The following is a 12,508-nucleotide window of genomic DNA, read 5'->3' as shown; positions in this document are numbered from 1 at the left end:
ACCCACTGAAAACCTTTGCCACAACTCGTTGAGATGACTCTGAACAGCTGAAAATCTTTATCAAGCAAGAATGGGATAGCAATTTGATTTTCCACACTCCAGCATATAAAAGCATTTGTGACCTCAGTTCACAAGCGCATCATGTGGAGTTTTGCTGAAAGAAGAAGGGATGCATAATCACTCTACACAGCCATACAACTCTTCAAATTTTATTTATAGAGCGCTTTCTTTACAAAAAGCAGCACTCAGTGCTTCATAAAAAAAAAACAAAAAAAAAAAACATTTTTTTCCTGTTGAGAATACAAGCCTTCATATACCAAAGTATTTAACATGACAATTTAAAAACACAAACCCAATTCTCTGTCACTCACACACATACTACTTCACACGAAGCACATTAACCCCAATATCTCCTTTGTTTTCCGTCACTGTCTGTTACAGGTTGTGCAGTTATGTGTGTGTTGGCTGCTTTGGGTTTCCTTCTTCTGCAGACTGGAGCTGCTGGTTTCACTATATTACCAGGAGAGTCTCATAATCACCAGGAGATCACTGAGAAAGCAATCCTAAATGTCACAGTAGAGGCATGTCATGCTCTGGCAGTGGCTGAAGGCAAAACATTCATTTTTCCTGTAAGTATTCAATCTATTATACACAACCAACCACGCACATACACATCCATCTGTACTACAGAGTTATAATTATGTAATATCAATATTTTTTATTTGAGTTGTTATTTATGTCTATGTGTCTGTACCTGTGTCTGCAGCCACAGCCTTTTACTCCTGAAACAGTTGCTGCTGCATGTGAAGCATGGAAATCCTCCAAGAGCTTCCACAGGTCTATCTTCCTGATCAAAGCCGCAAACTGGAAAACCGACATACAAAATATCCTCAACCCAGCTTATCACTTTGACGGAGAAACATTTACAGATGGAAGGAAACTCATCACAGAAGGGTTATCTGTTATTAAGGCTGCTATAAAGAAACATAGCTTTTGTTCAGCAAAATGGAACCTGGGAGTAATACTTCACCCCTTACAGGTATCTATAACAATAATAAAAATGCTCCTTTTTCCATTCAAATCTGCAGCTCCTCTTCTGCAGCTGAACAAACAGATTTGTCTTTCAGAATAAGTTATATACTAATGTCATTTTAATAAGTGTCTGTGACAGCATGTACTTATTAAAAGAGGAAGAGTTAATTTTTTTCCAGCTGAGAGTGTGTATAAAGCATAAATCTGAGGTTTTTCTTCTCCTTTGTTTCATTGAATTGGAAGGATTTCTACAGCCACAGTAACTGGGTGGAACTTGGAAACAAACTACCCAACTCCAACCTGATCAGAGCAGACACAAGCATTGGAAACATAGCTGGTAAAAGTCATTTGTTTGAGTGATGTGTTAAGCAGAATTTTCCGAAAAACCTGCCAAAAGATGTTTCTTTTGTTCTGTGTAGACTTCTGTGTACATACTGGCACTTACACTATTTCATAACTATATCTTTTAATGTTGAATCCACAGCTAAAACCAGAGCTACATGCCGCAGTTGTGATGGAGATGATTGCAGGAACAACATATTGGAGGATATTCTACAAGAAAATATACTAACTTCAGGATATTTTGGCTTTCTTTTCTCCAAACCCACAGGTGAACATCTTCATTTAAATTGGTCATTATATTTATTACTCAGTGTAATGTCGTGGGTAAGAATTTAGCTTGTAGCAAATGTTGATCATTGGATGTAATTTTGCCACTTTTAAACTGTTGGAGACCAGCAAAACTTCTCTGAGTTATAATGCCGTACCACTCTGCAGGTATTTAGTTTAGGACTGTGTTCAGTATGTGACAATAATCCAAAGGATTAAGAGAAAAGTAATTTGACTAATTTGAGTAATTAACTTGCATGGTCCTGAGCAGACCTTTGCAGCATTCTGTTTCTAGCAGAGTTGGTGCCAAAAATTGATGTCTTTGAGCTGGTAGGAAGCAATCACAAATCTACTATTATTTGTGTGCATAAAAGAGTCAGGACAAGTCTTTTGACCATGTTAAGGTCAATTTGGTCCTCAAGGGCCACAGTCCAGAAAGTGTTTGGAAATTCCCTGCTGCAACACACCTGACTTGTGCAGAAGCCTGCTAATTACCCATTGATTTGATTCAGGTGCGTTGCAGAAGGGAAAGTCCTGACACTTGAAGAATTTGAGCCCTCGAGAATCAGTGTTTTCCACCCCAATGTTTCCAATGTTTTTATATATATATATATATATATATATATATATATATATATATATATATATATATATATATATATATATATATATATATATATATATATATATATTATATATGGGGATGTGCATCCCCATCCGTTGTTAACACAGTGCATAAAGCTGTCTTACCTTTTCACTGATTTTTATTTTAAAAGCAATCTGGATCCAGAAGTAATAGCAAATTATAGACCTATATCTAATCTCCCGTTTATGTCCAAAATTCTGGAGAAAATAGTTTCAGCTCAGCTACATGCCCACCTGAGCAAAAATAATTTATTTGAAGAGTTTCAGTAAGGATTTACAGCTCATCATAGCACTGAGACAGCATTGGTGAAAGTTACTAATGACCTTCTTATGGCCTCAGACAAAGGACTTCTGCCCATACTTATCTTGCTAGATCTTAGTGCTGCATTTGATACAGTCAATCATAATATTCTGTGAGATTAGAACAGGTGGAGCGTCAAACTGGTTTAAGTCATATTTATTCTATAGTCATTTAGCAGACACTTTTATGCACAGCAACTTACATATGAGTGAAAGACATGATCTAGCAGAGTGGTGTAAGTCCATCAACCTCTGGATTATGGGCCCACTCTGCTATACACCCCAGATGGGACTTGAACCCACAATCCCTGGTTTAGGAGGCCAGGTTTATCCTTTGGGAAAATCTATCACTCATCTGATAGACTTCAGTTTGTTCATGTGAATGACAGGTCCTCCTCGCAAACTACAGTAAGTCATGGAGTTCCTCAAGGTTCTGTACTTGGACCAATACTCTTCACACTATATATCCCTTTGGGCAAAATTATTAGACAACATGGAATAAACTTTCATTGTTATACAGATGATACTCAGATATACTTATCCTTTAAACCAGATGAAAAAAAATCAGCCCTATAGGCTACAAAATTGTCTCATAGACATAAAGACTTTGATGACTAGAAATTTTCTCCTCTTAAACTCAGACAAGACTGAAGTAATTTTCTTTGGATCTGAAAAACTTAGACCTAAATTGAACCTGGTTGGCATTACTTTAGCTTCCAGTGCTACAGTGAGAAACCTTGGAGTAATATTTGGCTCTGACCTGTCCTTTGGCCCACATATTAAGCAGGTTACTAAAACAGCCTTCTTTCATTTACGTAATATAGCCAAAATTAGGGACATTCTGTCTCAGAGTGATGCAGAAAAACTGGTTCATGCTTTTGTTACCTCAAGACTAGATTACTGTAACTCTCTATTACTGGGCTGTCCTAAATATGCCCTGAAAAGCCTTCAGCTGATCCAGAATTCTGCAGCCAGAGTCCTGACCAGAACCAGCAGGAGAGATCATATTTCTCCAGTTTTAGCCTCTCTTCGTTGGCTGCCTGTTGAATCTAGAATAGAATTTAAAATCCTTCTTTTTACATATAAAGCCCTCCACAACCAGGCACCACTATATATAAAAGACCTCACAGTTCCTTATATACCAAGCAGAGTACTTCGTTCGCAGACTGCAGGCTTACTTGTGGTTCCTAGAGTCTCAAAGAGCCGAGCAGGAGGCAGAGCCTTTGATTATCAGCCCCCCCCCCCCCCCCCCCCCCCCCCAATAAAAGTGTTTCATTATTAACATGTATGTCTCCTGTCTCAGCAGGTCTCCCTGGCCTGGAGTAGCAGTTCCTGTTGTCTGTTGTCTTTCTGTCCTCTTCCCCCCACACAGCAGAGGCAGATGGCTGCCTGTCCTTGAGCCAGGTTCTGCCGGAGGTTTCCTTCCTGTTAAAAGGGAGTTTTTTCCTTCCCACTGTCGCCAGTGTGCTTGCTCAGGATGGGAGATTGAGTTGGACTCAACTCAATCTGTTGGTTTCCTCATATAGGCTATTATGACTTGGCTTTCATTATGGGTTTTTTTTTTTTTTTTTGTCTGTAAAGCGTCTTGAGATGGCATTGTCTTGATTTGGCGCTATATAGATAAAGTTGAATTGAATTGATTTTTTTTTTTTTTTTTTTTTTACCAATGCAATTGCAGAAATGCATCTCATAAAAAAAAAACAAAAAGAAAAAAACACACACACAAGGGCAGGAGTACATAGTGGACCAACACAGCAAAGTGAGATTCATAAAAGAATGGAGCACAAGCTCACATAGCACTTTCGTGTTGCTGACTAGTTTTCTCACAAGAGCAGCTGAAGAGTTCAGACTGAAAAAAGTTAGTTTTTAAGATTGAACAATATATTTTAATTGTTATCATTGTGATGAGCAGGGAAATGCAGCCATGGAGGTCTCATTGATACAACAAGTTTAATTCAGCCTAAAGGTGGTATCAACAAAGACACATTCACCTCCAGCCATGGGCATCTCCACGGTAAAGCAGCAAATCTGGCAACATCTGCAACCAGTGAGCTACTGCAGGATGTCCGAGAGGCTGCTGGAGACAGGCTGTTCCTACAGTATGAAAATCATGTTTGTTTGTTTGTTTTATTATTAAATTCACTATATGAAATTAAATTATGTAATTAACAAGTTTATTACTCTGCTTGTCATCCCTCAGGATGTTGGGAATCAACAAGGGATCCAGTAGACCCATTTGTTTTGTGCTGGACACAACAGAAAGCATGAATGATGACATTGCAGCTGTGAAGGCCATCACATCCTCTATCATCAACAGTAAAGTGGGGACAAATGATGAGCCCTCATCTTACATTCTTGTGCCTTTCAGTGATCCAGGTATTTACTCATTGCATGCTAAAACGTCAATGTGAAGACATTTATTTATTATGTGGGAATATTTCATATTACCTATCAATCATATGTATCACAAATACTGAACATTGACACAATTAGGAATAAAAACAGATAAAGTGTTTCTTCTGTCTCCCTCTGTATCACAGACTTTGGGCCTTTGATGAGGACCACAGACCCAGAAGTCTTCAAGAATTATGTTAACTCACTATCAGCAACTGGTGGAGGAGATTTTCCAGAAAAAAGTCTTTCAGGACTTCAGGTGATATACAGTGTTAGAAATTACTTTAAATGTTTACATTTACAAATGATCCAATGAGCAGAAGCTGAAACTGAAGCATTTTTTTTTCAATTTTTCTTTGTTTAGCTGGCTTTAACTGGAGCGCCCCCTGATTCTGAGATATTTGTCCTCTCTGATGCGTCTGCTAAAGACACTTACCTGAAAGACACAGTGATGGCCCTCATAGAGCAAACTAAAACAGTGGTAAGACACATTTTGTCTATGAAATGTGGAAACAAATTGTAGATACTGTGTGCCAGTTACCTAAAAACAAAATTTACAATATAAATAACCAGCTAAACAGCTCCTTAAGTCTGTACTTTGGCAAAGTCCTCCATCGTGCTGAAGCATAACAGTATAGCAGTTAAAATGAAGTATTGCTTATTTGGACGTTTGGAAAACTTTTCCCTCATTCAACCCCCCCAACCTCCCCTGGGTGGGTGGCTGTTCATCTCGAACTTGGGTCCTCTACTTAAGGGTACTGCAAAGTGACTAAGATGTTCCTAGAATGGGGTTTTCTGGACAGAGAAGTCCGAAGTGTCTCAAGGTATCTGTTGGAGCCCTATTTCCTGTGGGGAACACTGACCCCAGAGCTTCCAGTGCTCCCAGCCCTATGCAGTTTATCCATAATCACAATGCCTGGTTGGTTGGCCATTACCATTTTGTGGGTCTGTATCTGGAAGTCTGACAGGATCTTGGCTGTTGCCCATTATGACCTAGGTGTCCTCAAACCATATTCAGCACAGATGTTCCTATAAACTATGCCAGCTACTTGATTATCCATGTATTCTTCCCCTGAAAACATCTTACATCCTGCTGTTAGATGCTGGATTGTTTCAGGGGCCTCTTTGCACTGTCTACCTCTGGGATCCTTTCTGGTCTGGTATATCTGGGCCTCTTTGCTCTGATGCACAAGGCTTGCTATGTGATGACTTGATTAGTGCCTCTGTGCAGTCCTTCAGTCCAGCCCACCAGTCATTGGTAGGATTTGCTTATATCTGCCACCATTTGTCAATGGTCCATTCACACAGGGGTTTTCCCTGCCAAGAAGCTGCTTCAATTTCCTCCAGTTATCATTGCTTGAGACATTTACGAAGGGTTTCATTTCTTTGGGAAATCTGGCTGATGTATTCATGGAGCTTGGATATTTAATCCTGGATAGTGGTTCTGAGGCTATCCCCCTTCCTCTAGTCTATGACTTCTGTTTTAATGTTTACATATGTCCCCATCTGTCATGATGTGAAGATGCTTGACCCACATGCAAGATCAAGCAATCATGGAGAATTAGAATAAGTTTTATTGGAGAATGAAGGGGGTGGTTCCAGAAGACCCAAAGGCTGGGTTCTATGCAATGATAGATATAAGTGACAGAATGATGGAATAGATATCTGGGGAAGTGATGATTTTCCGACTTGTTTGGAGTTGCAGTGAATTAGGGTAGTGTCAGGTGATCCGAGAAGACTAGTGTTGGTAGTGGAGCCAGTGAGGGTCTTTACAATGGAGGGCGGACATGCAGCACCAAGATGATCAGATCCAGAGGATTGCCAGTGAAGAAAATTCCAGGTTGTTGGTTTTTGAAGAAGTGATTGCTGGAGACGATTACCGCTGGGAGAAAATCACAGGCAGCACAGGAGAATCCAAGATGTGGTTTTCTTTTAAGAATTCTTAAAAAATTGTCAAGAAAGCTAGAGTACACAAGAAACCCCTAGAGGGCTTAGGTTTTGCCACAAGGCTCATCGCCCAAGCGATGAAGGACTGGCAGTCAGCTCCAGATATAGTGCTGGGTAGTTGATCTCAAATCCTCCACAGGTGCTGGTCTGCACACCTGTGGGGAAAAACATCACCCTCCAGAAAAGGTTCCTCTGGCACCCTCTGGTGGAAAATACCTCAGAGAACCCCCGACCCCTGACACCATCAACTATAAATGTCAAAGTGGCTGAATAAATATTCCCTCGTGGCTCACATCTATGTCCTGTACATATTAAAGCTGTTTCTGAAAAACTTAAATTAAAACATTTGCAAGCAAGCTTTTAGCTTTTGTTTTGTTTCAGGTGAACTTTTTGATTACCATTCCAGAGGAGTTTAGTCATCACACACAGGCCAACCTTCCACAAGGAGGCAGTCGGATGGCAAAAGCAGACATGCAGCTGTACAAAGATCTGGCTTGGACTTCAGGAGGTCAAGTTATTGAAGTCGCAAAAGTTCAGCTACTTGAGGCAACCAGCTTCATAGCAAAGTCCTCCAGCTCGTCCCAGGTATTAACTGCTATCACAAGCTATTCTCAGTTATTTCATTGCTTTGAAGCATTTTGCCTTTAATCGCATGTTTAATTTCTCAGGTATTGCTTTTGCAAGCATCCAGGAGCCTGGGAAGGCCTGAAAGTTTTACTTTTACAGTTGATGAGTCAGTGACTAACCTGACAATTTACATCACTGGACATTCTGTAAATTTTACACTCATCAATCCCTCAGGTAATCTGTCTTTGACAAATGCAGTGTACTTTTGTTTACACTTTTGATAACCAATGATTTACCAGTTACATGCCAGCCCTGCAATGGACTGACAACCTGTCCAGGTTGTACCCTGCCTCTCGCCCAATGATTGCTGGGATAGGCTCCAGCTTCTCTTAACTGGACAGCGCAATTAAAAAATTTGATGGGTGAATGGATGTAAAATGCCATTTTCTAAGTTATGACTGTATCTTTAAAGCATGCATTTAATTAAACTATTTTGGTCCATCCATCATCATAGACAGGCATAACTGGATATTTCCTGTGTAACAATCAAAATTCACACAGTCACTGTAGAATGTTGTTGAGTAAAACTGAAATGTTTTAACACATAAATCTGCATACCTCATGAAGTCTGCTAAGAAACCATTCAGTAATACAAACTGGATTTTTTTTTCAGATAAATAAAACTTAGACCAACAAATTTTGGTTTCTTGATGTTTTACAACTTTTAATAAAAATGGAAATGTTCTGAGATTAATGTGGCCATTGTAAAGTAAAACTAACCATTACCTACCTGTAACAACTGATAAAAATGTTTTTTGTTTTATTATTATTATTATTATTATTATTATTATTATTATTATTATTATTATTACTTTTCTGGCTCACCTCCTGGCTTTGTCTCAGGTGTTTTACATAGCACTGACACAAAAGGATCATCAGTCATAACATCCCAGACTATGGGAAACTTTCAAATTCTGCATCTTGAAACACAAGTGGGAATTTGGAAAATGGAGATGATATCAGCCGATCACTATTCCCTGAGGATTGTAGGTAAGACCCCATAATTCAGAAGGTTGAAATCAGAATTGTTTTTATTAGATATGACTCGCTTTTAATATTTAATTTAACCAAATTACAGATAAAACTACTCCATATGACACTTCTTTTTTCAGATATCTGAAAATACACAGCAATGAGGTCTATTTTATTTTATTTTATTTTATTTTATTTTATTTTATTTTATTTTATTTTATTTTATTTTATTTTATTTTATTTTATTTTATTTTATTTTATGCTTTTGGTTTCTTATTCCTGAGTAAAACAGGATTTTGGATGTTGAATTGGTAAAGAAAAGAGGAGCTATTCTTAATACAACTAAAATGATAGAGAAGACTTATATGGCTAATCCTCAGAGAGCAACAAGAAGCATGGCAGACAAATAACAAACTTTGACAACAACTACCTAAAGAGATGGTGTTTTTCCTGCCCATAGGACTGACTCAGTGCCCCTCATTGTTTATTTTCAGCTAAAGTATCGCGGATTTGTGCCAATTAGTCAGTTTGAAGATCAGGACTCAGTTTGCCTTTCAAAGATGTTTTGGAGATAAATACTTTCATAGAAACAGAAAAAAAAAAAAGGTTTTGTGCATCCAGCATCCTTGGTTCTCTCTTTGCAGGTGAGAGCATGATCGACTTCCTGTTTGACTTTTTGAAGGAGCCCCATGGTCCATTAAGAGGATTTGACCTTGTAGACAATCGTCCCATAGCTGGTAATGGAAGCATAATTTTGAGATTTGTAAATTGATCTGACCAGTGTAAACGTACTTGACTGAATTTTCTTTTCTTGGAAGGTGGTAATGGTAGCCTCATGGTGACTCTAACTGGGAGTGACACTGCAACAGTGACAGAGGTCATTCTGGTTGAATCATCAGGACTCGGGCAGGTTAAAGGCCTGGTAAAGGGTCAGGGTGAAGGAGAATTCCTTGTCCAGTTTGACAGAATACCATCATCTGAGTTTGTAGTACTGGTGAAGGGGCAGAGCAACAACAGCAGTTCCAGTTTATCTGGGATTTTTCAAAGACAGTCCCCCACCAGCCTGAGACCCTCCACTCTCATTGTTACTGCTGTAAGCAATTCAGCTATTTTAATCCAAGATAACTTGCACTTCATTGGTCTTATAATGGTGTTTTACTTTTTAAGGATGATTCGGATACTTCCTTCGAGCCTGGAACAACTATTTCAGTTCCCTTTTCTGTCATAACAAGCGGCGCAGGAGGAACCTTCTCCATCCAAGCAACCAATGACCAAGGCTTTGATTCAACTTCCCCATCAACCTTAATCCTGGAAACTGGAGTCATTGCCCATAGTACAGTGAACCTCACAGCACCTTCCAACACCCCATCTGGTACTGGTGTCACCCTAACTATTCAGGTTGTGGCCCCAGGAGGAACAGACTTCAACTATGATGTGTTGCGTCTCACTGTCTTTACACCGGTAATATTTCAGATGAATGAAAACACTACATTGTGTTTTTAGTCATTATTGTTGTAAGCGGTTGATATATTAATGTTTTTACATCTTCCATCCTCTCATAGGTGACAGATTTCACTAAGCCAGTGTGTCAGTTGCTCAGTCTGCAGTCCCACTGCTCTGATAACTGCAACCAGTCAATGTGGGAGCTTTCTGTCCAGGTGACCGATGGGGCTGAAGGATCAGGTGTGGACAGCATCACCCTCAGAGAAGGCAATGGCACCATGAACACTAGCATAGCAGCCGGCAGCGGTAACATTAATCTGGTGACCTACACTGCTTCCTGCTGCTCACCTGATGTTCAGCTGGTGGTTGTGGATGGTGTGGGTAATGTAATGTCCTGTAGTTTCTCTGTCCGCACAGCCATCTAACAGACTGTGAACCCAACAACAGCAGCTGCTGTATCTTTCTCTACCACAGCTCTTCAGTCTGTTCTTCTTTGCTTTGGCATCACAGTCCTTGTAATGAAACACTTTAATTTATTTTGCAGGATCGTAGGAAGTCGGCAAATAATGAACACACAAATTCTTAGCCCAATGATTAACTCAGCGTTTTATTAATCTTGCAGCACAAGAGTAAGCAACACATCATCAGTTAAGGCACTTTTCAGTTTCCAGCTCTTACCGTAACGCGATAGGTTGGGGAGCCCACAACCCCTGGTAGAGAGCCCAAAACCAGCTGGGCGTCCTGATCAGATAGACCCGCAGCAGACTCCACCGAAGTCCGGGACTTCCCCGCTTTAATACCCCTCATTCTGCAACATAACGTGGGAGCACTAGGGAGGTGGTCAACCATCCCCACACACACACACACACCATGAGACCATAACTTTTGTTGTTTCACACGCAGCAGTTGACCTTCTTCAGTTATATAAGCAAGCAGCTCTGCAAAACAGGATTCCCTTCCCACAACACCATTGAATGAGGGCACACAACATCACCATTAAAGTTTATACTTCAGTCCTGAGACTCTGTTTATTGTCTGAGATTGAGATCAACTGAATACTTATGTGTCAAGGTGTGATTTTGTTGTTAGAAGATCAACTACACTGTTTAGACTCAGTTCATGTATAGCCTCCTAGTTTCATAGCCCTACAATAAATGTTCTACCCCTTTTGGAGATGCACCATATGACTCTGCTTTATGGTCATTTTTTAAGGCTCCTCTAATGATTTGATCTGATTCCTTTCATAGTCCTAAAGAATAAACACAATGTCTTTGAAATGTTGTGTCTAACTATGTGATGGGTGATTTTTACCTGCGTCTCTACCAAGTAAGCTGATAAATATTAAACTGCCAATAACTATTTTTATCTAACCTTTAAGAGAATGAGATGAAAGCGGAAGGAAAAAAATTATTTTAGTTTTTGGTTTGAGTCAAGCTTCGAAAAATGTGAATTTATCATGCAACTCAACTCTTTATGGTCCCACAAATAAACACACACACATAGCCTGCAATAAGGAAATAAAAAAACAAACACACATATACACGTACACAGTACAGGTGAAGTGCAGAACAAGCCCAAATACATGATACAAAGAAAAAAGAGATAAAAGGATGTGCTGTCAGGGTTGTCAAACTGGTCTTTTTTTTCACCTTAATGCACACAGCCCCTCCTTTGCTCTTACTGGCTTCTGCTCCTGTCACTGTGTACCATTGTTGAAATGGAAAAGATTGGGCTTTGACAAACACGATACACATCATGAGAAGTTTTACACCTCATGTTGTCCCATGAAGAGTGGCAGACTAACATGGGTTATGAGGATATTATATAGCTGGCTTTGTGTAATAAATATGCTGTAAAAATGCAATAGATATATGATCCAGCATGAGAAGCTCAGTATTTTTATTTTGCTCTTTAATTGTGTAAACTTACTTTTTTATTGTGTGTGTTGGCTTTTTGTTTAGTTGCTGTGCTTTTAATTCTGCATGAAAACTGGTCCACCCCTCTTTATGTGGCTCTTTAACAAAATCAGAAAGTTTCTTTTAACTGGCAACTTCTTCATTTTTACTTTTATTTATTTATTTTTACAATTTATTACCATGTAATAGGTCAAAATTATTGTCGTATAATCTTCTGCTTTCTGGCATCGGCTTTTCATTCTTGATTTTTATCATTTTAAAATGTTAAGATTAGCTGTTTGTTACAAGCTGAACTTCATCTAAATAATCCTTTGAAAGAATATTTATTAATCCAATTTATAACACAAACTTAAGCTTAATAAGTCTGTGTGACGTATGAAATCCATGACCAAAAAGTGAACTCTTATTTCTCCCACAAGTGCAGATAAGCATCCCTGTGGTATTTGCAGATTGCAGCTTACAAACTACAATGACACTTGCTGAAAACTTGTAGGAATTTTCCAAGAAACAATTGTTTCATTGTAATGCAGCTGAGTTGCTGCAGATAAAAAGCGTTTTCTTCATTTAAACATTTAGTGCAAACACAAAGAAGCCTTATCGGTCATGGTTTAAATTCAAGTATT

At 39.1% G+C, this 12,508-nt stretch overlaps 1 protein-coding gene across 1 annotated transcript; it reads left to right on the top strand.

Moving 5' to 3' along the window:
- Window positions 1–452: 452 nt before the first annotated feature.
- LOC306761242 (von Willebrand factor A domain-containing protein 7-like) lies at window positions 453–10,394 on the top strand (the record flags this gene model as incomplete). The annotated part of the gene is made up of 13 exons (XM_079247351.1): window positions 453–629; window positions 767–1,039; window positions 1,276–1,369; window positions 1,517–1,642; window positions 4,499–4,685; window positions 4,787–4,962; window positions 5,127–5,239; window positions 5,345–5,461; window positions 7,309–7,435; window positions 9,171–9,263; window positions 9,345–9,619; window positions 9,694–9,987; window positions 10,089–10,394. The coding sequence occupies 13 exons, from the start codon at window positions 453–455 to the stop codon at window positions 10,392–10,394; spliced, it is 2,358 nt and encodes a 785-aa protein (XP_079103477.1).
- Window positions 10,395–12,508: the final 2,114 nt, after the last annotated feature.

Source organism: Telmatherina bonti, assembly GCF_933228915.1.
Source record: "Telmatherina bonti genome assembly, chromosome: 10".
In the NCBI taxonomy this organism is placed as follows: Eukaryota; Metazoa; Chordata; class Actinopteri; order Atheriniformes; family Telmatherinidae; genus Telmatherina; species Telmatherina bonti.
Note: the sequence above shows the minus strand (reverse complement) of the source record. Positions and strands in the feature narration are given on the sequence as shown.